General features: G+C 45.4%; 1 protein-coding gene across 1 annotated transcript; it reads right to left on the bottom strand.

Moving 5' to 3' along the window:
- Positions 1 to 4,520: 4,520 nt before the first annotated feature.
- Positions 4,521 to 22,239, bottom strand: GJA5 (gap junction protein alpha 5). Its single transcript, XM_033197917.1, has 2 exons — positions 21,865 to 22,239; positions 4,521 to 7,597 (listed from the first exon to the last, which is right to left on the bottom strand). The coding sequence occupies exon 2, from the start codon at positions 7,562 to 7,564 to the stop codon at positions 6,488 to 6,490; it is 1,077 nt and encodes a 358-aa protein (XP_033053808.1). The 5' UTR covers positions 7,565 to 7,597; positions 21,865 to 22,239; the 3' UTR covers positions 4,521 to 6,487.
- Positions 22,240 to 22,962: the final 723 nt, after the last annotated feature.

Below are 22,962 nucleotides of genomic sequence, written 5' to 3'. Positions count from 1 at the left end.
TCCTGGCAGCCACCCCGGGGGAACACCAAATTTAGCTCAAAAGTTGAATATAAGTGTATTTTAAGTGTGTTAATTTCAAAAATAGCATCATTACATTAAAATAGTTTACAAAATTAAGAGAATTAAAGCACTCCCACCAATCCACCAAATTGCTTTCATTTTTGTTTGTTTCCCTCAAGTCTTTGTTCTTATAAATGCCTTTTTTTTTTTTTTGAGATAGGGGTCTTGCTATGTTGTCCAGGCTGCCCTGGGACTCCTGGGCTCAAGTGATCCTCCCACCTCAGCTTCCCAAATAACTGGGACTATAGATGTGCAATGGGATACCACACCAAGCATGAATGCCTAATTTTACACATCGTAATCATGCTGCACATACAATTTTGTGTCTTGCCTTTTTACTTAAGAATAAATGATGAGCACTTAAGAGAAGTATAAGGCAGGTTTGAATCCCAGTCCTACTGCCTAGTCGCTGTGCAAGTTACTGAATCTAATTCTCAGTTTCCTTATCTGTAAAATGGGGTCAAATAACCTCGTAGGATTACTGTAAGGATGAAACAGCAATTCATAAAATCTCTTAGCACAATGCCCAGAAAACAGCAAGCACTTAATAATTGAAGGTGTATTTCATTATTAGTATTAAAATATGCAAGGGTTTTTAAATTGACTTTTCCCCAGTCAACTACACCCTACACAAGTTTTTATAATGGTTTCAAATGTGCAATTTTACCTCAAACCTTTGTGAATGTAAACCCCTCCAGGTTATATTTTATCACATTGAAAGACAAGTCCAGGAAGGTATAAAATAACTTTCTACCCTTCCCTGAATCCCCCTGTTGACTGAAGAGCAGCTGCTGCTGGAGGGGATTTAGCCTTGGCCAGGCTGCAGAGCTCAGGGCAATGAACACTCCTGAAAGGATCCTGCATGGTTCTCACTTTCTCTGAGAAACCCTTTGTTAGCAAGTACATGCACACAGTCCCATAAGGGCCTTGAATCCAGGTAATGGAAAATTCAGTCAAGTTGAAGGGACTGACGGGGCTTGAGTCTTGTTTCCAAGCCATGGCCTCCCCGGGGCTGTGCTACCCTTAGCTGAAGGTGGCGATAGATAAAGAAAAGCATTAGCCTCCATCCCCCAAATTATCTCCCCACCCGCTAGCTTGATGAGGTGCTTAGAAGTCTCACAGTTGTCATTCCTTTGGTTTAAGGCTTTGAAGGTACTGTATCTATAAACATTATATATATTGCCACCAATAGCTTGACTCAGTTCATTCATCCACACCTCTGTAATTCTGATAATGGGCCCCACAAGAGTACAAGAGCCTGCTTGTACTCTATCCAAGACCCTGTCCTAGTGCCTTGCTTAGTAACCCAGCTACTAGGATGAAGCTCCACTCTGCCCATGTCAGACTCCCTTCCCTGAGTCTGGAAGTCCAGCTCCAAATCCAGATCAGGGTCTGGAGCCTTACTGCCAGCTGAGACATGTCCCCAACAGTGCCTGCCTGCCTGTCTGGTGTCTTACACAACTTCCGTGGCCTAGCTTCCCCATGTGCTCCTCCACCCTCTGCATTCCCCACCTCTCTGTGTACTTGATGTTTTGCTGCTTTGACTTCCCTGATGCTAAGGCTACTCTGGGCCATGCCCTGCTGACTCTCTCCCAGTGCCTTTGGATACAGTCTTCTTCCAACAAGCCTGGACTGGACTCCCTTCTGTCCCCAAGCACCCCTGCCTCCCCTCTCCAGCCGTACCCCATGGAATAGGCCAAAGTGTGTTATCAGAATTGATACTAGTGGATTCTGACAGTCTTCCTGATCTGAAAAAAAAAAAAAAAATTGGGCTTTTAGAACTTAACATATATTTTCTTGTTTTAATTCAGATCTTTTACATATGCTCCTTTTGCTTCCTTGAGTGAAAAGATTTCAGTCTTTTGAATTTTTTGTAGAAAGAGGTATGTGTGTTTTGCTATAGTTGGTGCCAAACTGCTGTTTTAGTTACTGCTTGAATTCTGTCTTTCAAAAATGTTGGACCAAAGTGAGATAAGGGAAAGCTGTATTCTGGAATTTTCTGGAAGGAATTTAGATTCACCCACCTGGGTTCTTCCCCTGCGCATCAGTGCCTGGCTTCTAAACTGTCACATCTCAGCTTCAATGTTATCTCCTCAGAAAGGACTTTCTGCTGCCCTATCTGAATACTAGAATCTCTCAGCCCACCTTTATTAACCCCTTGTTGCCTTCATGACACTTGTCACAATTTAAATTATTTTATTTAGCCCTGGGTGTGATGAATCACACCTGTAATCCTAGCACTTTGGGAGGCTGAGGCGAGCGTATCACTTGAGGCCCGGAGTTTGAGACCGGCCTTGCCAACATGGCAAAACTCCATCTCTATTAAAAATGGTGGTGCACGCCTGTAATCCCAGCTACTTGGGAGGCTGAGGCACAAGAATCGCTTGAACCCAGGAGGTGGAGTTTGCAGTGAGCCAAGATCGCACCACTGCACTCCAGCCTGGGCAACACAGTGAGCCCTGTCTCTCTCTCTCTCTCTCACACACACACACACACACACACACACAAAATTATTTTATTTGTTTATTTGTGTTAGAGTGCCTTCCCCACCAGACTGTAAGATCCAAAAAGCAGGAACCATGTCTGGTTTCTAAAATTATACTCCTAAAGCCTAACAGAATGCCTAGCTGAAAATAGCTGGTCAGTAATTCTTTGTTGAGTGACAATATTTTCCACTTGAAACAACAATAAAAAACTATAGCCCCTACCTATCTCTGATGACCATCAAGTGACCACTGAAAGGAAAAATCCCTAATCATATTCTACTTAAAAATCTAGGATTTAAAAAAATCTGTTTATTATCAAGGACCAACTGCAGGGGCTTCCAGAACTTCCTGAGGACTGGGACGTGGGCAGCTCCCTCCAGCCTTGCTGTTTTCCTGATTTCCACATCATGACAGCAATCCTTCAAGATGCCTGCAAGATGCCTACTGTCCTTGTTCTTTTGTTTTTCTCTCTGGTATCGCAATTTGCTATTAGGAAAAAATCTGAAACCCATTCATACTATGATTTTACATAGGAGTATTATTAGCATTTAACCACTTAAACACTTGAGCCATTGGAATGAAACATTCTGGTAGACATTCTGTTCTTATCTGGCACTGGAGGAAGCAATTTAAGGAAATGGGCCTAACGGGGCCTGCAACTCGGAGTGTGTTCACTCTATTACCAACCAGATTATGCTCTTTAGTGATGAAGCTTTAGAAGGGAGGCAGAAAGAAAGAAAATGAGAGTAGACATACATGAGGTTGAAATCTTACTATAAGTTCCTTAGTTTTGCAGTTCGGCATAAAATGAACTGTTAAATGTTAATGACTATGTTTATAAAAATGTGAGATGGACTGATTTTTATTTTTCTAGGAGAAAGAAAATGGGTTCCAGGTGCTTTCTTTAGTTGGACTATTGCGGTATCTCTGGGTGGAACACCTTATCCTCAGACAGAGGCCAGGTGCACTCCTAAGTCTCCATATTGGTGTCATAATATGCGTTCTATGATCTCTTTGCAAGACCTTTTTTAAAAAGCTTTCCTGCTCTGGTAAACAAGACTGATTGGTAGTTAAGATTACACTTTTGTTTGTCTTTCCTAATCTTCTCTTGGAAATGACACCCATTTGTTGGTGAAAGGCTAGGTGGTCGGTCCCTTGACCCTTTGTTTGGAGCAACAGTTATTTCTCTTCTTCCAAATAGATGAAATATCAATCAGGGAGCCAGTGAGAAGCAGCCCCACTCTCAGGGAACTCTCCTGGGCGTCAGTTTACGTATCTGTAAAATGGTGATACAAAGACCTTTTTCACAGACTCATCCTTGGGGTCTATACTTCACTTCTCTAAAGCCTTCTCATTTTTTAGGTCCAGGTCAGATCTCCCCTCTTTTCTGTGTAGTTTGTTAGTTTTTTGTTTTGTTTTTTATGTATCACCTCCTGGAGCCTATGGTTCCTAGAACTGATGATACATTAATTCCTGTTTAACTCTATTCTAATTGTTAGAATAGAATAATGTGAGTTAATCTGATCACATTAGGCAGATTGTGGGCTTGATAAAGAGAAGTTCTGGAATCATCTCTCAACATCTCATTTCCAAATACTGTGTATTCAAAACAATAACAAAAATAATCAGATAATAACAACAATTACCATGTAATGACTGTTATTTCCCAAGCACTCTGCTGAACTCTTTACAGTCAACTCAGATAAAAGCTCTATGAGGTACTTAACAGCTCAGTTAACAGCCCATGAGGTAGATATTAATGGGGCCCAATTTACAGATGAAGAAACCAAGGCTCAGAGATTGTCTTGCTGGAGTCCAGATGTAAGTTAGCAACTGGAATTTTAACCCTTGCATGCCTGACTTCAAAGCTCTTTGCATTATGGCTTACTGATGGGTACAGTCCAAGCGCTCCCCTCCCCACCAAGTCTGCCATCCTCTTGTAGTCACAGCATGAAGTGGACAACAAAAGAGAGACAGATGTAGAGATGGATTTTATTTAGACAAATTACACATTTTACTTAATTTTTCCTTTCTAAAACCCTCACCATCAAAGATTGATCCCATAGAACTTCTAATTCAAGAACGCTCATTTCATAAAACATTTCAGAGATAGAAGGGGAGAAAATATTAATGCTAGGCAATAGATTAAAAGGTGTCCCCTCCAGGGACCTGGGATGATCAGACATTCCTTCCTAAATGGCATCCTAGTCACTTTTCTCCACTTCCCCACTCTCATTTTTCTTTCCACCCAACAATAGCATCCAAGTATCAGTAGAGGGCCCAGAGACGGGCAGGTGAGTCAGAGGTTGAACCTCCTGAGCCTTTAGCCTCCTCTGTCCCAACCTCTCGCGCCTATCTGTTTAGTTTAATAACACCAAGACAGTGAGGCTTAGCCCCTCTGCGAGGCAGCCGGAGAGGAGAGCAGGAAGACACAAGTTTCTCTGTGGTTTCCTTTCCTTATTTCAGGACTCCCCTAGCCTTTACCCATCCTATCAGCACATACACACACACACACACATGCATTTTAATAATGTAATAATCTCTCTATAAGTCTCAGTATCCAACAATTCTGAGCATCCTTTACCTTCATCCAAAACAACAGTAACCCATTATGGATCCAGTGAATACAGAAACAAGGCCAGTCCCTGGGGAAGGCAAGGCTTTTCTACAGCCTCCACTTGGCAGTCTCATTAGGGGCACTAGGGAGACATAGGAATCTCTGTGCTCTTTAAAATAAAGGCCCTGCCAAGAGAGCTGGAGATTCCCCTACTATTTCCATGTCCCTGCTAAAGCCTCCAGGAGAGGGAGATCTGGGGGCCTCCATAGCTGTCATCACACCTTCTCTTGGCACTAAGTTGGCAGTCAGCAAAGGAAGTAAATAGGAGGGGAAAATAGTTTTCCAGTGTTTTCTCTCCTATTTTATTTTCATCTTCACAGCAGAATTTTTTTTCCACAAGGGGAATCTGAGAAGTACAATGCTTTCTTTGTTTTAACAAGGCCTGGGGAAATTCCACTGGCCTCAGTGGCTGGGGATCTGGTCAGGGTTCGAGAGAGGACAACGGCTTCTTGGATATTGCTGTCGATAAGGCCTTCAGGGAATGGCTGGGTGAACAGCCAAGGGAGAAAGGGAAGGGATGGTTTCTATCATTGGATTGAACTGTAAAGGAGCTGCAGGGTGACAGATGTTGGCAGGAATTCCAGTGGAGTTTGTGTGTACAGTGACTCCCTAGCAGAGTTGACATCTTCACAGGCTAGGTGTACACCCTGGCAGAAGGAAAGGTTGCAACATCACCAAGGTGGGGCATTTGCCAAAGGTACATACCAAGGCATTTGTAAAGTTGAGGCTGCTGGTAAAGTTCCAAGAAACCCTTTTTAAGACTGAGTAGAGGGAGGAGAAGCCAAAGGCAACCCAAGGCCATCTCACCACTACTCTGAGGAATGGTCCATGGAGACAATAGCATCAAGGAGCACATATAATGCAAGTTCCTTGATTCATGCTCTCTATTGGCTGGGAACTTTGAGCTCTTCCTTGGAGGAGGGAGGGTGATCAGGTCAAGGAGGTAGGAACTTAGAGAATGCATCTGGTATGTTGCTGGTATGTAGAGAGAGAGTCATTCTATCCCTCTGGCTATCCCTTCCAGGCCAGCTTTTGCCATGCTTCCCTTCCCTCCCTCTACCCTGTTTCATGAGTAACCTGAAAGGCTTCATATACTGGGTAGAGCGTGGGGAGGGAACTGCAGTCTGGGTGGATAGTCACATCTTTTACTATCCCAGGGCCCTGATTACAGTTTCTAGAATTAATGAGCAATGTCATTGAGACCCAGGGCCCAAAGGAGCCAAGCAGTGATGACAGTGAGAAAGCATCAGTTCAGAAGGGACACATCTTTCCTCTCTGAGCCTCCTTTGTTCCCACCTGGTCCTGGTCCTCCCGTAAAGGAGGGTCACACTGATAGGTCATCTGACCTGGCCTTGCTGCTGGCCTTACTAAGACGTCGCTTGTCGCTATGATAGCCATGGGGAAGGCGGTGACCTGGTGAGACTCCATTGGGCACCTCAGGCTTCTGGCCATAACGAACCTGGATGAAACCTTCCCCAGGAGTCTGCTCCTGACCTCGCACTTGCTCAGTGGCCAGGTTGTCTGTGTTTTGTTGCGAGGCCATATTATTGCTGAAGGGATTGAAGAATTTTCCCCCAGGGCCATTCTCCAGGCACTGATTAAAGTCGGGGGGTGGTGTGCAACTCTGGACCATGCTCACAGAGGGGCCAGAAAGCTGGCACTTAGCCATGTGCTGCCGCGGCTTGACAAATCGCTGTCTGATCTTCTTCCAGCCCAGGTGGTAGAGCTCAGCCAGGCTAAGGAGGAGGGACAGTGCAGCCACAGCCAGCATAAAGACAATGAAGACATTCTTCTCTGTGGGCCGGGATACGTAACAGTTGACCGGGTGGGGACAGGGACTCCTGCGGCAGACGTGCAGGGTGGTCAGGAAGATTCCGTAGATGAGGTACTGGCCCACAATGAAGCCCACCTCCATGGTGGTGCGGATCAGGATGCTGCACACATAGGTGTTGAGCAGGGAGCCCTGGAGGACAATCCTTCCATTCCCTTCCTCCCAGCAGGACAGTTCTGCTTTCTCAGCCACTGGGTACTCGTAAGAGCCAGAGCGCTGGACCTCTTTGGCCCTCTCGGCCTCCCGTAGCTTGCGCTTCTCCTGCATGCGCACAGTGTGCATGGCGTGGCCCATGTACACCAGAGAGGGCGTGGAGACGAAGATGATCTGCAGCACCCAGTAGCGAATGTGGGAGATGGGGAAAGCTTGGTCGTAGCAGACGTTCTGGCAGCCAGGCTGAATCGTATCACACCGGAAATCAGCCTGCTCATCCCCCCAGGAAGACTCAGCAGCTGTGCCCAGCACGAGCATACGGAATATGAAAAGGACGGTGAGCCAGACCTTGCCTACCACGGTCGAGTGCTTGTGTACTTCCTCCAGGAATTCTCCCAGGAAGCTCCAATCGCCCATCTTGGCACAGCCAGGTCACAGATGCCAAAACTTCTGCAAATGGGGGAGAGAGAAAGAGAGAAAAGGAGAAGGATGTTCTGTGAAGGTCTGGAAGGTCTATCATATTCTGGGATTCCACTGATCCGTCCAATGGATTCTTTAAGACAATGCAACTTAGAAGTCAAAGCAACCAAAGAAAAGCTCTCTCTCATTTCCCAGCAAAAATAAAAAGAAAGAGAAGATTCAAAGTAGCCATATTAGCAAAATTAGAGCATGGCTCCCACACTTTAACGGATCTAGAAATCGAGGTGTGTGTTACAATATGGATTCTGCTCTTGCCCCAGTAATTCTACTTCAGGAGGTCTGGGATGGCCCCCAGGAATCTGGATTTACAACAAGTGGCCCAAGTGGTTCTGATGCAGGCAGCAAGGGACTGCACCTGGAGAAACACGAGTATTAAAAAGAACACAGGATTGGGATCTGCAAATGTGACTCTGGGCATTTACCTCACTGAGTCTGTTTCTTCATTTATCAGATGGGGGTGGGAATAGCTACACCAGAGAATTCTGAGGATTAAGTGATAAGAGGTATGTGATATTCTGAAAATCATTCCACAACTGTTCCAAATGTTTAAATGGCTGTTGGATGGAAAAGGAATATTTTTAGGGCTCCAGAGGGCAGAACTAGGTGGAGGAGGAAAGAGTGAGGATGCAATCGGCAAATTTGGCCCCTTAGGAAGCACTCTGCAAAAATCAGAACCGTCCAGCATACACCAGCTGTGTTGGGAGGTGGCAAACAAAAAGTGTGCTTTGGTCACACCAGCTAATGGTATCACAGATGAGTAGTGCTCACTTCCCCTGGCTGGTAAGGCAATGTTGATCTCCCGTGCCTCAGTGCAACACAGCCATTCCAACCACACAGCTCAGCTCGCCCTGCTGCTAAGTTTCTATGTCTCACTTAAATAAGGTTCTCACACACAGATCTACCCACCCTTATGTCCAGAATAAATGTCCCAAAACTTTATGTCCCTTACAAAATCCTCCCTCATCTGGCACTTGTCTGCTTTTCCAGCTTCTTCCTGCCTGTCCACATGAGTTCCTTTTGTCCAGCCATGCTAAGTCTTCCCAAATGCCCTCCTTCATGTACCTCTACACGGCCCCTCACTCCTAGCTGAATCCCATTTACCTTTCAAAACTTAACCCAGTCATTGCCTCCTCCAACCCTCCCTCCTCCCTCAAGCTGAGCCTCTTCAGCTCCTGTGATGGTCCCCGGGACACTTACTTGTCTCCCAGTGCTTGCCGCCTTGTGTTGTAATCCTCTGCCTGTCTGTGTTCTCCCAGTAGGGACTGTTTGAAAATGGAGACTGTCTTCTCTTCTGTATCACCAGAGCCTGGCCCAGAGTAGGTGTTTAATACATCTTAGTTGAGTGAAGGAAGGAGGGGCTGACAGGCACTGTTGTTTCCCACCCAATAGAAAACCAATTCCCTGTTTCTTGCCTGCCTCCCATTGGCAGGGTGAAAAAGCCAGGTATTACTTTCTCAATCTCCTCTGCGGTTAGTTCTGGTAGGTGAGGTATGGAGAGAATCTAAAGTAGAGGGAATGCTCCAGAAAAGGTTTTTCTACCCCCCAGTAAATGGAGAGAGCCTCACTCACAGTGCTCCTATCCCCCTGTGAACAAGAGGGAACCTCACTCACAGTGCTCCCATCCCCTGGTGAACAGGAGGGAGCCTACTCACAGTGCTCCCATCCCCCAGTGAATAGGAGTGAGCTCCGCTTGTCCCCACCGCTTCCTGCCTGTGGACAGAGTTGTATGAACCAGGATGTCTAAAGCTGTCCAGAGAATCTCAGAAATGTCAACCAGTGCCCTGAGGCCTCTGAAGCAACTCTTGCGGCTCCCTACCTGCAGAATTCTTACTTGGTGAATAATAAATGTTCTTACAGTTTAAGTCTCTAACCATTCCTAATCAACAGGATGACAAAGATCTCAGAGGGAATGGAGCATACTATATTCCTTTCTTAGAATCATAAAACCTCAGATTTGGGTGGGACTTTAGAGGTTTGTCAAATTCAAACTTGACCTTCATATCTTTGCTGCCAACGTGCTCCTGGTTTCTGTCTGAACATTCTTCAGGCTTATGGGGAAAGATGGGGTCAGGGTGGTGCATTTTATAGTCCAGGCTTCCTCAGCTCTTGAGTTGATTGTTGCCTTGACAGGGACCAACCTCCTGGCCCTGTCTTCTCTCAGACCCCAGGTCCCCAACCTTGAGAGTATACAGAGTCCCTGGGAATGAGGGAGTTCCTGAGTGAGCAGAAAGGGTCTTATCTCTGCTCCTCTCTGTATCAAAGACCCATCCATGTATTGAGGCCTGTCCTATCATTTGTGATCAGACATCTGCCCCATTTCCTTAGGTAGCAAAGCACCCCCTCTTTCAGCCTCCAAATGTGGAAAATTGTGGAGCGTGTGCTCAAAAGGAAAATGGCTGATTAGATAAGAGTTTGAATTATCTGTCCTCTCTTCTGGGCACATGTACAGTGTTCAGCACCTTCAGGGTCAGCCGTACACGTGCAGTGACTGAACTATGGTGAGTGTCTGAGAAAAAGAGGGAGGGAGAGAAGGGGAGGAATAAAAAGAAGAGAAGAAAAGGCAAGGACAAGGAGGAGGTGGAAATGGAGAAAAAGACCATGTAAGGATTAAGAAAAGACAGATGTGGGAGTTAGCTTACAGAGGTTTGACAAATTTCTATTACCGTCTGCTGGGCTTAGATAAATGATTCACTCTGTGTTTCACTTTCCTTACCTGCAAAATGGACATACTATTAACTCATAGAGTGCTATGAAATGATGCCTACAAAGCACTTAACACAGTGTTCAGCAAATAAGAACTGAATCAAAGGTAGCCATTACTAGCAATGAGAGTGGTGGGGAAGGATGAGAGGTAGAAGAAGGAGGGAGAAAGAGAAATTAGAAAGTAGAGAAAGGTGCATTACAAAGGAGAAAAGAAATGGAAGCAAGAGTAGAAGGGGAGGAAATGAGAAGAAAATGGAAATAGAAAGGAAACAAAAAGAAACAAATGTCATATTCTTCCAGGATTTGGGGCAAGTTTTCCACACTCAGTCCCTGAAGACTTCTCCCTTGATCTCACTCCATCACTCATTCCTTGCAAGTCCCCAAGGAAGTATAAAAATAGTTCCAGGCAAAGAATGTGACCCTTTGGTGTAATCTGCCAAGAGGCTTGACTGCTGACTCTTTCACTGCTGTCCGAGGAATTCCACCTGGAAGAGGTAAAGCACAGGTACAAGAAAGGAACACCTTGGAAAACCAGAAAGGCAGTATTAGGAAAGATGTCTTATTGGGAGGGAACAAGAGAAACTATCTGAGGAGGTATGGGGGTGAGGCAGACCTCCTGGGCCCAGGCAGAGGAAATAGGGTGAAGGGTTTTTCATGGATGACTTCCTGCTGACGCTCAGGCAAGGTCAGAGAAACTTAAAATTGCTGCCATGTACCAGATGCTCAGTTTATAATGTGAAAGGTCTCTGACTGTAGTTACTTTTCCAGCTACGTTGGCTCCCTTTGGATACCCCTATCTCAGCCACAGAAATTTGTAGATTAGATACTCAGTGAGTTTACTGGGCGTATAGCATATAAACTACTTTGTAGATTATTATCTGCTTCTTGGCAGGAAGTGTGTTAGGAGGGGCATAGGAAGCTGCCCATGCCATGGATAAATGCTATCAAACACAATGGCAATTTACCTCACTGCTTTAGTAGTTATCCTCACTGGCTTCCTACCACTTAGAAAGTCTAAGCTGCTTAACTTGCCATTTGAAACCCTGTACAGTCTCATGCTGTCGTTTTTCAGCTTTTCCACTCACGCACTCAGTACTTAAGCTACACAATTTCCCATGTACATATACACATCTCACCACTTCTCACCCACGTATCTTGGCTTCTTATGTTCCCTCTGCCAAGAATGTCCTTTTTTCATTCATTTAATAAGTTTATTGAGTGACTACAGGGTGCCAGCCATCATTCTAGACAATGAGAATACAGCAGGAAGGAGGGGAAACAAACAAGGATTCCCTGCCTTCACTGAGTGGAACTGCCTTTATACCCTTAATGAAGAGCAGACAGTAAATACATGATTTCAATAAAACATGATGTGTGTTAACATTAAGGAAGTATAAGGTGTTATGGGAATGTGGGCAGGAGCCTGAATCTGGTTTATGGGTTTTGGGGAGGGTCCTAGGGATTGTGTTCTAAAGCCCTCTGCCACTGATACAAGTTCTGAAATCAGCAAGGCAAAAAGAGATGGTCCCTAGAACCTGGAAGAGAACCATCCCATCTCTAAAGGTTCTTCACTCCCAAACCTTTAACATCCTCTTTCAACATGTCCTATCCTGGGATAAAGCAAATTTTGGAGGGGCCACTAGGGAACTTGTTTGGCAATAGTAACATGATGCTAGATAAGAGGAAGAGGGCCAGAGGAAGGATTTTGTGTATAGTGAGCATAAATCATTTTCTGCTTTTATTTTGTGTACTATATGGCCAAATGGCCAGAAATAAAACTCAGGCACCTACATTCTTAATCCAGTGTTCCTTTTTTTTTTTTTTTTTTTGAGATGAAGTCTTGCTTTGTCACCCAGGCTGGAGTGCAGTGGCACTATCTCAACTCACTGCAACTTCTGCCTGCCAGTTTCAAGAAATTTTCCCTGCCTTAGCCTCTGGAGTAGCTGGGATTAGAGGCGTGTGCCACCATGCCTGGTTAATTTTTGTATTTTTAGTAGAGAAGGGGTTTCACCATGTGGGCCAGGCTGGTCTCAAATTCCTGACCTCAGTTGGTCCTCCCGCCTTGGCCTCCCAAAGTGCTGGGATTACAAGCGTGAGCCACTGCGCCCAGCCCAGTGCTCCTTCTTATGGTAACATTGTGGTCCCCCACACTGCCAATGTTTTTCAAAGAAAATCATTTCAGAGCAACCTGGATTAATCATAAACTCATAGCCAGAACCTTCTCCTCTGACTCCGCAAATCTACAGCAAAATGGAGAAGTCTTCTAAAATTGACCTCAGCCCTCTTTGGTGTCTCCTGAACTCCAGAAGACTCTAAATTACCATCCAGCATGTAGGATACATTCTCACACTTGGTTATACATTTCCTTAGACTTGTTTTCTAAACGTTTGTCTATCAGTTAATCTGCAGATACTTTGCTGAGTCCCCTTTATGTGCCCACCACTGTTCTGAGTAATGAGAACAGTCCCAAAGAGGTGCAAGGCCTGACACACACTGGGCACTCAATGATGTCTATTAAATTAATAAAATCGGCAGGGCGTGGTGGCTCATACCTGTAATTCCAGCACTTTGGAAGGCCAAGACGGGCAGATCATCTGAGGTCAGGAGTTCAAGACCAGCCTAGCCAACATGGCGAAACCCCATCTCCATTAAAATTAAAAAATTAGCCCAGTGTGGTGGTAGGCAGCTGTAATCCCAACTACTCAGGAGGCTGAGGCAGGAGAGTCACTTGAATCTGGGTGGTGGAGGTTGCAATGAGCTGAGATCATGCCAGTGCACTCTGCCTGGGCGACAGAGCGAGACTCCGTCTCAAAAAAAAAAAAAAAAATTAGTCCGGGCGTGGTGGCTCAAGCCTGTAATCCCAGCACTTTGGGAGGCCGAGACGGGTGGATCATGAGGTCAGGAGATCAAGACCATTCTGGCTAACCCAGTGAAACCCCGTCTCTACTAAAAAATACAAAAAACTAGCCGGGCGAGGTGGCGGGCGCCTGTAGTCCCAGCTACTTGGGAGGCTGAGGCAGGAGAATGGTGTAAACCCGGGAGGCGGAGCTTGCAGTGAGCTGAGACCCGGCCACTGCACTCCAGCCTGGGCGACAGAGTGAGACTCTGTCTCAAAAAAAAAAAAAATAAATAAATAAATAAATAAATAAATAAAATCAGGCATGATTCCTTCTGTCAAGTATTTAACAGCTTTTTCTCTCAAATGGGTAGTATGCTTCTCAAAGTTAAAAGCCCTATGTCTTCTGCTTTGAATTCTTATTGCATCAGGTTCTCTCATTTGGTACATAATAAATGCTTTCTTAATGATTGAAGAAAATGTCTGGCTAGCAGTAATATTGAAAAGAGGTCCTAAGGAGGCTCAAATCTTTCTTCTTAAGGTCAGCAGTAAAAATAAAACCTCACAATAAGTAAATAAAAATAAAAGCTTACATACTGTTCAAAATGTGCTTCTACATTCTCTTGTTGGTTCCAAGAGAGCAGCATCATATTTGTTCTGTTCAAGACCGAATACCTTCAGAATGTTATAGACATTCAATTTTTATTGTTGAATGAATGAATCCTCATAACCACTTTGTGGGGTGATTGTTATTGCCTGTGTTTTGTAGAGGAGGAAACATATAAAAGTGATTCGTTCAAAGAAACAATTAATGGTGGAAGAACCAGGGCTTCATTCCAGAGTTTCTGTTCAAGTCTGGTGCATGCCAGAAAGTTTCATTCTGTCTTCCCTCCAAGAGTGGAGCTCATCAATTTTTAGACCTTCGAGAGGACTTCCTAGTGGAGATAACTCTTGTGGAGGAGTTAGGGGTATGTGATGTTTGTAGGGGTGTGGAGTGGGTGGAAGAGTTACAGAAGAGATGGGGGGATTTCAGATAAAAGCAAGACTGCATGAACAAATTCATTGAAATGAAAAAGAGCAGGCAGAAACAGATTGTGGAGAGTTTTAACAGCCATGCCTAGGAGTTTGGAGTTATTCTCAACCCACATGATAGGCCATGCTTGGTCCATGATTTGCTCCTGAGGGTCTAATCTGAAGCCTCCAAATGGGGTTGGGGATGTAAAGGACTGCACAATTAGTAATGTCCATGCTTGTAGCAGTCTTTTAGTAGTGGCTGCAGCATCAACTAGGTAGGCTTCCGATGACAGGTACCTTCCAAAACACTTGCTGTGACTGCACTCTCGTCTCTCCTGCTTAAGAAGATATATTGCTAGTAAGTGAGGTGCTACCATAGGGATGCCTTGAAAATTCTTTTCTTTCTATTGATTCCAGTTCTGTCCCATGGAGTCACACATCATAGCCCTTCTAATATAGTATTTTACAATAATTTCTGTGTCCCCCAAGTCAGCAGCCGGGCCTTGGACTGAACTATAAAGCCTTTGAGGTCTCACACACCTGAGAATTAGTTGCTCTACAAGCCATGTATTCTCTCTCCCACTCAACCCTGAGCTCTCTGAAAACAAACTGCTTTTCTGTTCATCACTGGATTCTCCTCCTGAAATTCCTCCCACCCCAGACCCCTTAGTGCTCAACACCACACCCTGCACAGTGTGGTATGCACTTTATAAAAACAACAATGGATGAATTGATAGCATTTAAGTCTCTTAAAACACCTCATGCCAAATTGATCAAGGCAATTCTTTACCAGTTGCTGAAGAAAAGGATGAGAATGCACACAGAGGCCAAGCAACACGTTGGGGCCATGCTGCACGTCAGTGGAGGGGCCTCCCTGGGAAGCTAGCATAGGGACACCTGCCCAATGACGATGGTGACCAGAACACCAGGCAGATGGAAGCCACTGAGTCTTTCTTCTACCTGTGACAGAACCATTCTCTCAGCAGGACTGAATGTATCTCAAGCAGAAATTCCATCACCGTGGACTACTCCCTCACTGCCTCCTCCCCTCATAGTACTGGGGAACTTATCCAAGCTTGTCAAAATTAGATGACAAGACCACTCCACAGAGTCTGAGTCTAATTCTGGACAACGACACATGTTCTGGACAGTATCTAACAAACCTCTGGTTCTCAATAAAGGTTGTTATTCATAGTAATAATAACAACCCCCTGGACCCATGCTATAATTCCACTCGCCATACAGTGGAATGTGGCGCAGGGCAGAGTTCACTTGCTTCCCGATTAAGAGAATTCTGTTGTGAAAGGACCCAAAGGGCCTCGCTTAAAGGCTGCCTGAGAAATAGTATCATGTCAGGGCAGTTTAGTTCAGAAAGTGTTTATCAAGCTCCTCCGCCATGCCAGACATCAAGGTAGCTTTATAAAGTAAAGCACCAAGCATAATCTTTATGTCAGAACTCTTTTGTACCTTATTCGTTTGTGTACATTTTTTTCTGATTTCCTCTCACCCCAATAATTTCTCCTTAAAATGGATATGTATGGAGAATTACATGAGAGAGTGGTCTTGATCCTCAGCGACCTCAGTAATCTTTGTCATCCTTTGATATTCCCAACTACATCTAGTTTACCCAGTTACACACAGAAAAAGAATTTGAATTTGGATCTAGGTGATAATAATAATAATAGAAATAAAATAACACTCACTGACACCTGTCTATGTGCCAGACACTCTATAAGTGTCTTTCTATATCTGTTTTCATTTGCTTCTCGCAACAACCTGAGGAAGTGGGGACTATTCTTTTTTTTTTTTTTTTTGAGACAAGGTCTCACTTTGTCACCCAGGCTGGAGTGCAGTGACACAATCACAGCTCACTGGAGCCTTGACCTCCTGGACTCAGATGATCCTCCCACCTCAGCCTCCCAAGTAGCCAGGACCACAGGTGTGCACCACCACACCCAGCTAATTTTTTGTATTTTTTTGTATTTTTTAAAATTTTTTTTTAGAGATGGGGTTTTGTCCTGTTGCCCAAGGCTCGTCTCAAACTCTTGGGCTCAGGCGATCTACCCACTTCGGCCTCCCAAAGTGCTGGGATTACAGGCATGAGCCACCATGCCTGGTGTCTCATCTTTTTTTACAGGGCTCAGAGAGGATAACTTGAGCAAGATCACATTGCTAGTAAGAGGTGGAGATGGAGTCAAACCCAGCTCCTAGCTCATCTGGCAGCAGTGTCCCTGCCCTAACAGTTGTGCTAAACTCTTATCTAAATCACCTAAGGTTTCTTCTTTGGAAAATCCTAGCCAGTCAAAGGCTGGCCACTTTTATATAAGATGATTGAAGAGGGAATGTTCGTTGAGATCATTGTTCAGTTAGGCAGTTGATTGTAAGCGATTGGTGCTAATTCTTACATTTAGGATTTTCATTCTTTCCCGGATTTATGTTTGGGGAAACTACTTCAGCCTCAGGAGAAATGATCAGGCATATGATATAACTGTAGCTACTGAGTTGGGCAGTGTGGGCACCTTCCTCAGAAATGGAAGTCCACTGAGGGCCAGCATCCCTGAACCTTGCTCACTGTAGAGGGGAAAGGAAGATAGAGATAAGAGAGGAGAAGAGATGAGCGAGATGAAGTACTCACTTCAGTCTTCCTCCTACTCCAGCCAGTGGTACCAATGGCAGATAATTAACTCCTTTTTAAATTTAATTATTTTATTCTGACAAGAACAGATGGGTCCACTCAGCAACACCCTGCTGGCAGACAGTTGTTTCAAAGCCAAGGAAGTAGAAGGGAGTGAAGTGAAGAAAGAGATTTGTGCTAGGATAAATAATTTTCTTAAACCATTGGAAGAAAAAATGTTTACAAAAAATGAATGAAAGGGAGTAGTAAATGGAGATATGAAATTACAACAAAATATTGGGAGGTCCTTCTTAATTACTCCAAGGGGGTTACTTAGTACCCACGCAATTAATTGCTAATGAAAGTTCTATTATAATACCCACATTTCTTTATTATTTCCCCCATTTGTCATAGATTTATAGTGCAGTAGAGCGGACCGGAATGTAGAGATCAATCAAACTCAACTCCTTATTTTTAAACAAGATGACAAGGGTTCAAGGAAGTTAAGAATAGTGATAACAACACTAACTTGAGTATTTCCGATGTGTGAAGCCCTTTATAAGTATACTTTCTAACCCTCCCATTAATCCTGCAAGGAAAGTAGTATTGCCCCATTTCACAGATGAGAAAACTGAGGCTCAGAGGCTAAGTACTTGTACTAAGTGCCACAACTGGCAAATGCTGCATAAAGTGTTTGAATCCAGCTAGCCTAACTCTAAAGCCCACATCCTCTCTATGTCTCTGACGAGAAAGAAAACCAAGGACTAGGACTGATAGATGATGATAAGCCTGTGCCCAGAACTCCAGTCTCTTAACTCTGAGAACAGGACTTTTCCCACATTACCTTGCCTCATAAGAGACCCAGGGTTTTTCCTTTTAGCTTCTGGCTTACTGGCTGGCCATCTCTTACATATGCTGTTCCTAGAATTAATTATTACACTGGGGCCCTCAGCCCACAGTAGTCAGGATTCCCAGACTCTTTGGCCTCTGCCATCATTTGGCCAGAATTCACGTATAGAAAGTTATTTCCTTTTTTAGCCAGCAAGTGTTCTTGGCTGCAGCAGCGTCTACTGCCCAGTTCTTGGCTGGCCAAACAGCAGGCTCTGGTGTTCCATTGATGTGAAATCATAACAAGAACAACAGAAACAGCGATTGTTAGGTGGAGGAACTTCCGGTCTCTAAGGAATAATAGGGCTAGGACCCTGCTTGCATTACTCTCTAGTGGTGTAACCCTAGGCAAGCCACTTATCCTCCCAATTTCTAACTCATCTAACAAATGGGAATGTTTACTCATGAGGATAACATAATATGTGGACATGTGGAGGCACCTAGAACAGTATCTGGCATATAGGCACTCAATAATATTAGTTCCTTGTTTTCTTTTCTGACATTTGCAGTAAAAACTCCTCTCAGACATGATCCAACTAGCCAACTTGATGCAGAATCTGATAGTGCCTCAGGCTGGTTAGTGACACAGCAAGGACCCTCACGTGGCACAGGTACAAGAGGGTAACTGTCAAGAGATGGGAAAAATACAGACAATGGCAAGTATAGTAATTAGTCTATAAATTAGTTCTTTCACTAGGCATCCAGACCTCCTGGGCCAAGCTGGAGAATCAGGGAGGTGTAGGGCCTACTCAAATTAAGCCACTCTCATTCCTGTTTCAAGTCCAGCCTGCCTCCTAATGTGTTTTTAACTCAAGCTTTTAGGCCTGAAGTTGGACTCTACATGGCTCCATATTATAAAATGTATGCCTCATGGGATGCCTCTCTTCTGAGAAGCTGCAACACTCTTGAATCTGATCACCAAGCAGAAGGCACACTCACAATGAGAGGTTTGAAGCAGGCTCAGTTCTACTTGGAAGAGAAAGGGGGGGTTGTCTACTCCGTGATCAGAGGGTGAGGGACATCTTGATCCCTAGCCACCTCTGTCCTCTCCTGAGGCTCTGAACCATGGAGTTGCCAGGTTGGAGTGAGATTCTGGAAATCCCCTGTGAAAATGCAACGTATCATTTCATGAAGAGAGGCTCTTTTCTGGTTCCAGCTGTTTCTTTGTGATCCTAGACAAGATACTTCCCCTCCCTGAGCCTCACTTTGCTCACATGTGAAACAAAAGAGTTGAGGCTCTTCCATCTCTAAGTTAGAACATCTGGGGAGTCTGTGACTTGCCCAGTTGTGACAGTATGGCAAGTTAGTGGCAAAGCCAAGAAGCAAGTCCAGAGTTTCTGACTTCCAGCTTAGAGGACAGCAGAAGGAGTCCTAGAAGAAAAAAAATCTGTGGTCATAAAAACCCAGCAATACCTCCTCGGAAGTATATGTCATGGGAAGCCTTTCTATTTGACAGCCATTTAAAATACTTTGTTTAATCCTCATAAAACCTTATGAAGAAGATATTTATTAGCATCTTTGGCAGATGAAGAAACTGAGTGTAAGAGACATTAAATAATTTTCCCAAGGTCACGTAGCTAAAATCCTAGCCAAATGTGACTCCAAATGCCCAGGTTCTTCCTTCAGCCGTACCCCTCGATGAGATAAACTCTAAGATCCCTCTGTGATTTTTTCAATACCTCTGATTCTGCAACCTCCTGACTCTCATTGGGCTGTTGAATAGTAAACTTTGCTTGCCCATTATTTGCTAATATATCAGAAACAATATTCTCAAAGTGGCATCAAGCTGGCATCACCAGGAGCCAGCAGCTTGCAACAATAGGAAGGAAGCCAGCTTCCTTTCCAGGAACCCTGAAGCTTTCCAGGAAAATGGTCATCTCTCCCCTTTGTCCAGCTCAACCCTTGAGCCCAGGTTGGCGCTTATGGGAGTTCGTTCACACAGAGAGCTACTGGAATCTTGAGTCCTTCCCTAGGACAGGGGGCAGAGCTTTGACCTTGGGTCTCCCCGGCCCTGAAGATGGTAGATCATCCGGTTCCTGTCCTGATTGATCCACATAGACAGGTCCCCTGTCCTAAGAGGTGGGGTCAGCCAGTAGCCGAGAGACCAGGCGGCACTGTGGCAGCACCCTGCACTGCCTGTGGCCCACGAACCGCCAGTGCAGACAATGAAGAGCAGGTGGGCAGGTGGGAGTCAATACCAACAAATAGAATCGTAGAGACGCTCAAGTGGAAGAATCAGGGAGACTCGGAGAGATGGAGGCTGGGAAAATACAGCCAGGGAGATGGAGGTTAGAAGAGCCCTTGGTATGAGTGAGCAGGGCAGGGTGCTCTCCCAACTCAATCAGCCCTGACTCACTGTGTCGTCTCCTACAAGTCATGTCCTTCTCTAGTCCTTGTTCTCCTTATTTGCTGAAGAAGGAGGCCGGTAATGGAAGAGACCTCTTTAAGTTTTAATGTTCTCGAACCTTAGGGAGTACTAGGAGAGGGGACGGGAGTGAGGCAGTTAAGATATAAGAACAGTGACCAGCTTCAGGAGCCCAGCAAGCATGCCTCTGGGGTTCCAAGGCAGAGACAAAGCGGGGCTGCCTGATTCTGTGACTGCTGTGGCTCTGTGGACGTCACATGTGTGGGTGAGGGATGCTCAGAGAGTGCTGGGTTAGAAGTCACAGAATCCCCTCCTGGTACTCTGTGCTCTGCAGGCTGTGGTCACTGGGACTCCTCACCGGCAGGTGCTGAGTGAGGAAAAGGCTTGGAGGGACAGCCAGGGGAGCAGGCTCCAAATAGCTCTGCCACCCCAGGCAACCTGGCAGGAAGTTAGAAAGTTCAGAGCTGTCTCTAGAGAGTAGTGAATCAAGGACTGGGCTGGGCTGTGACTCTGAGGACAGTGGGTGGAGGGGATGGAGGCTGCTTGGCTTGCTGATGTGAAAGTCAGGTTAGAAGGCGTCTAAATACCAGCTGGCGTCCCCAGCCATGAGCCACAGCACCAGGCAGTCAGAGGCGCTGCACCTCCAGACGCTCCCCTTGTTCTCTTCTATCCTTCAATTTTGTTGGTTCCAGGTCTCCTGACACCCTGTTCAGTGCTCTCTCCACTGCCCTGCCTCCACCCGCAGCCAGCTGGACCTCTTTGTGCCAGAGCCTTTTTCCAGAAACAGCAACCCCAGTGATTTGCTGGGGAGTGAGAACCAGGAATCCTCTATTATAATGGAATACTGCGAGGGAGAATAAGGAAAAAACTTAGCAACAGAGCAGGATGAGAAATCCTTGGGTTGAGCCTCCCTTTTTCAGTGGTTCTGAGTTGCCTTTGAGCCTCTGGAATCACAGCCTTACACACCGTTACTGCTGAATGGAACCAGAGGGAACCTTCCATTTCAAATTCCCCATTTTATAGATGAGGAAACCGAGGCCAAGCATGGGGATGTGTCTGTTACAAGGGCTCCCAGCCCCTGAGTTTGGGCTCTTTCACTACCTGCTCAGAAGAAAGGTCCAGGAAGAAACTAACAGACTCTTTCTGCCCTGTGGTCTTCTACTTCACACCGCGAGTGGAAAGGAGACCTTCAGTGGGCGCTTTCCTGGGCTTCCTAACTGGTTTCACACGCCTCTTTCCTCTGGCTGCAAGTGGCAGCCTGGATCTCTCAAATGCGGCCACTGCACAGCGGGGACATGATACTCTGCAGGAAACTAAGCAGGGAATATTTTTAAACCATCCAACATGCCTTAGGGAGGAAAAAAAAAAAAGCAAAACACTCCCCTAGATGCTTCGAAAAGCATTTTGAAAAAAGATTCCATGCCTAGCAGAAGCATCGTAAAACAGTGTTGGTTTTACTTTTAAAGGGCCAATTCCCTCTAAGAAAAGTTCTTAGGAATGGACTGGTGACCCACTTCTAAGATGCCCCCAGAGAACTGAACTCCACAAGAGTAGGCTGGAACCCCAAGGGCCCTCCACTCACAATTCTCCAGCTCACTCTAAATCAAGGAAGTAATTTATCTGCTGCTTCGCTAAACCTTTCTTTTTAATATATCCAAACCTCACTATCACAGGAAATAGTGAGAGGGGTAGGGAATAAACTCACAGGTAGAAAGAAAGAGCTTTCTTTTTATCCAGCCCAGAATCCAAGTTCCCCTCTTGTGGCTACTTCATATCCACTTGTAGTTTTAGTTGTTCAAATTCAAGTCTACTCTTACCTGCTTCTTTTCCTCCTCCCTGGACTCTCCTTCCGTTGGCTTCTTCACACTCTGGCTGCTTCTTCTCCAACTGCCCACGCTCTTTGCTCTTGAGCCTGTCAGTTGTTCCTCTTCCACCCTCTTTTTAATCGTATCTGTCGCCTTCCCTCCTCCCACTTCTTCCTACTCTTTCTCTCTCCACCCCTTTTCCCCTGTGAATCCCTCCCTCCCCTCTCTCTTTTGTGCTCTTAGAGTCTTTGCTCTAAAAGTCTTCTTCCCTCTACCTTCTTGTAGCCTCAGCTCACTGTGCTCCCCCTCCCTTGCCCCCAAGGAGGCAGAGCCCCCTTCTCCTTGCAGCCCTCCCCCGTCTGTCTGCCTGTCATCCTTGTCCTCACAGCAGTCCTCCACATTGCCTCTCCGCCCAGGCCGCTGGTGCACCACCTCCCTAGGTCTCTTCCTGCCCACCCCTCTGCTGCGTTGCCACAGACTTCCCAGGCCATGGCTTTCCTGGAGCATCAGCAGGAAAATTGGCACTGCCTGAGAGATCCCTCTTCCCATCCTTTTCCCCATCCTTTTCCCATCATCAGAAAAAAAGAGGGTATTCACTCACGTAACAAGCCTTTTTTGGGATTTCCACTATGCCCATACCAAAGAACTGAGCATCAGCCAGCACAGGAAAACGCGGTCTCACAAGTCACAACCATCCAGCACCCAGAATAGGCACCAGGACTAACCTGAAAGGAAAGAAATGCTAACCTCCCAGCTCCAAACGTGGAGGGCATTCCTCACTCCCAGAATCATACTCTCTCCCCTTCTCCTCTAAAGAGAGGCGAGCAACTTCTATGCGTCAGGCACTGGGTTAGAGACTTCATATATATGTTGCCTATTTTTATCTCAATCATTCTAATTTCCAATTCTATAAGGTAGACCTTTTCTGCATTTTACATGTGAGGAAACTGAGGTTCAGAGAAATTAAGTAACATGATTATGGTGACCCAGTGTGTAAAGTAAGTGGTAGAATCAGGATTAGAAGTTTTCACCAACGCCAACGTTTACCTTATTGCTCCTTCCGTGAAAGCAAACAGGTCTCCCAGCTGGAACTGAACTGATGAAAGTAAG

This window comes from Trachypithecus francoisi, unplaced genomic scaffold, assembly GCF_009764315.1.
Source record: "Trachypithecus francoisi isolate TF-2019V2 unplaced genomic scaffold, Tfra_2.0 Lachesis_group5, whole genome shotgun sequence".
In the NCBI taxonomy this organism is placed as follows: domain Eukaryota; kingdom Metazoa; phylum Chordata; class Mammalia; order Primates; family Cercopithecidae; genus Trachypithecus; species Trachypithecus francoisi.
The sequence above is the reverse complement of the archived record's forward strand: the minus strand, read 5'-3'. Positions and strand labels throughout refer to the sequence as shown.